The sequence below is a fragment of the Emiliania huxleyi genome (assembly GCF_000372725.1).
Source record: "Emiliania huxleyi CCMP1516 chromosome Unknown EMIHUscaffold_2112, whole genome shotgun sequence".
NCBI lineage: Eukaryota > Haptophyta > Isochrysidales > Noelaerhabdaceae > Emiliania > Emiliania huxleyi.
Genome location: NW_005200493.1, coordinates 1 through 2,979, shown reverse-complemented (window position 1 = coordinate 2,979; position 2,979 = coordinate 1). Strand labels below are relative to the sequence as shown.

Below are 2,979 nucleotides of genomic sequence, written 5' to 3'. Positions count from 1 at the left end.
AGTTGACTGAGGCGGTTGTCAGGAATCATCATACGGATCACATGGTGGCTCTCTCATGACAGGAGACCGCCCGACCACTCCTGGGTGGCACTGCCACCGGTGTCGCTCGACGTCCTGTCGACAGCGTGCCGACAGCGACACAGACCATGTGGGACGCGCCGAGTATCGACCTCTACTGCTTACCCAGCCTTCGAGTGTATCCTGGCTGTGGTCCCACACCCACTGGTGTCCATCTCAGAGACCGCAGGAGGTCATGAGGGTCGATGGGAGAGCCAACCCCACAATGCCTAAAAACCCAGCCCAGTAGACTACTACCCAACCAGTCTTTCTTCCCTACTATCGTGCCGAGTGCGTCTCTCCCCACTCTCGAATCATTCGGCGGAGCATGTGATGATTGGCGAGGCAAGTGTGCTGGAGCTCCTCGCCCGTCATCGGGCTCGTCGACTTGGTCGCGAGCCAGCGCTCGATCGCCGACCGCTCGTAGGCATGCCCGTCGGCCGCCATCACCGGGTCGCTCATGACCTCGGTCGTGATTGGGCAGATAAAGTCGTCCGGCGGCTCCTCCTCTCCCTCAGGCGGCGCCTCCGCCGCCGGTGACGAAGCGCCCTCGGCGACTCGCGCCTGATCCCCCGCCGCACGCGTCGCCCCGACCTCCAGCCTCGCGCTCTCCTCTAGCGCCGCCGCCAACTCCGCCTCCTCTCCCGTCGCCAGCGCTGCCTCATCCTCGGGCTCCTGCGACGGCCCAGCGCCGCCCCCCCCTCCCTTCCCCCTCTTCTTCTTCTTCTTCCCCTTCTTGCCCTTGGCGCGCTCCCCCGCCTCCTTCTCCGCCTCCTCCCCCGCCAGCAGCGCCTCGGCATGCCGCGTCGCCTCCGCCTCTGCCGCCGCTCTCTCCGCCTCCCTCGCCGCCGCCTCCGCCGCCCTCGCCGCCGCCGCATGCTCCTCGAGGGCGCGCACGCACTCGGCGTGCCGCCCCGCGCCGCCCGCCGCCGCCTCGCGCCGGCTCGCAGTCACCTCCGCGACGTGCTGCCGGAAGGCCTCGACGCACGCGCTGTGGCTGTTCTTCTTGGCATACTGCAGCGCTGACTTGCCGTCCTTAGTGCGCAACTTTGTATCCGCGCCCGCCCGCAGCAAACGGAGCACGACGGCGGGGTGGCCTTGGATGGCGGCGCCCATCAGCGCGGTGATGCCGCCGCTGTCCTGCAAGTTGATCTCCGCGCCGCGGTGCAGCAGCAAGTCAACCACCCGCTCGTGGCCATGCTGGGCGGCGAGCGTTAGCGCGGTGTCGCCGTCGCTGTCCTGCAGGTTGACATCAGCGCCGCGCTGCAACAGCAAGTCGACCACCCGCTCGAGGCCGTTGGCGGCGGCGCTCATCAGCGCGGTGCCGCCGTCGCTGCTCTGCTTGTTGATCTCCGCACCGCGGTGCAGCAGCAGCTCGACCACCCGCTCGTGGCCTTGGTGGACGGCGGCCATCAGCGCGGTTTCGCCGTCGCTGTCCTGCAGGTTGACATCAGCGCCGCGCTGCAACAGCAAGTCGACCACCCGCTCGAGGCCGTTGGCGGCGGCGCTCATCAGCGCGGTGCCGCCGTCGCTGCTCTGCTTGTTGATCTCCGCGCCGCGGTGCAGCAGCAGCTCGACCACCCGCTCGTGGCCTTGGTGGACGGCGGCCATCAGCGCGGTTTCGCCGTCGCTGTCCTGCAGGTTGACATCAGCGCCGCGCTGCAACAGCAAGTCGACCACCCGCTCGAGGCCGTTGGCGGCGGCGCTCATCAGCGCGGTGCCGCCGTCGCTGCTCTGCTTGTTGACCTCTGCGCCGCGCTGCACCAGCAACTCGACCACCCGCTCGTGGCCCTGCTGGGCGGCGTACATGACCGCGGTGCCGCCTTTGCTGCTCCGCATGTCGATCTCTGCGCCGCGCTGCAGCAGCAGCTCGACCACCCGCTCGTGGCCGCTGCTGGCGGCGAGCATCAGCGGGGTGATGCCTTTGCTGTCCTGCAGGTTGACATCAGCGCCGTGCCGCAGCATCAACTCGACCACCCGCTCGTGGCCATGCTGGGCGGCGTACATCAGTGCGGTGCCGCCGTTGCTGCGTTGCAGGTTGATCTCCGCGCCGCGCTGAAGCAGCACCTCGACGACCCGCTCGTGGCCCCACTGGGCGGCAAGCATCAGCGCGGTGACGCCGCTCACATCGCCCGTCCCGCAAGTCGCGTTGACCCGCCCGCCGCTGTCAAGCCACGCCAGCAACGCCGCCTCGTCGCCTTGGAGAGCTGCTTGCCTGGCCTCTTCGGGAAGGCTGCCCAGCGAGCTAGAAGAAGCCGCCGCACTCGCCCCCGCCGCCGCCTCGCCCGAGGAAGCGCCGCCCGCGCCGCCCGCCGCCGCCTCGCGCTGGCTCGCAGTCACCTCCGCGACGTGCTGCCGGAAGGCCTCGACGCACGCGGTGTGGCCCTTCTCGTTGGCCACCTGCAGCGCTGTCTTGCCGCTCGCACTGCGCGCCGACGCGTCTGCGCCAGCCCGCAGCAAGCGGAGCACGACGGCGGGGTGGCCTTCGAAAGCGGCGACCATCAGCGCGGTGCTGCCGCTGCTGCTCTGTAGGTTGATCTCCGCGCCGCGCTGCAGCAGCAGCTCGACCACCCGCTCGTGGCCGTAGCCGGCGGCGTCCATCAGCGCGGTGTCGCCGTCGCTCCTCTGCTTGTTGACCTCTGCGCCGCGCTGCAGCAGCAGCTCGACCACCCGCTCGTGGCCCTGCTGGGCGGCGTACATGACCGCGGTGCCGCCTTTGCTGCTCCGCATGTCGATCTCTGCGCCGCGCTGCAGCAGCAGCTCGATCACCCGCTCGTGGCCGCTGCTGGCGGCGAGCATCAGCGGGGTGTAGCCGCTCGCGCCGCCAGTCGCGTTGACCCGCCCACCGCTGTCAAGCCACGCCAGCAGCGCCGCCTCGTCGCCTTTTACAACCGCTTTCGCCGCCTTTGCGGGAAGGCTGCC

General features: G+C 69.7%; 1 protein-coding gene across 1 annotated transcript; it reads right to left on the bottom strand.

Annotated features, from left to right (window-relative positions):
• Positions 1–336: 336 nt before the first annotated feature.
• On the bottom strand, positions 337–732 carry EMIHUDRAFT_254122 (hypothetical protein; the record flags this gene model as incomplete). Its single annotated transcript, XM_005780560.1, has 1 exon — positions 337–732. A coding segment is annotated over one exon (396 nt), but the record flags the coding sequence as incomplete, so codon positions are not given.
• Positions 733–2,979: the final 2,247 nt, after the last annotated feature.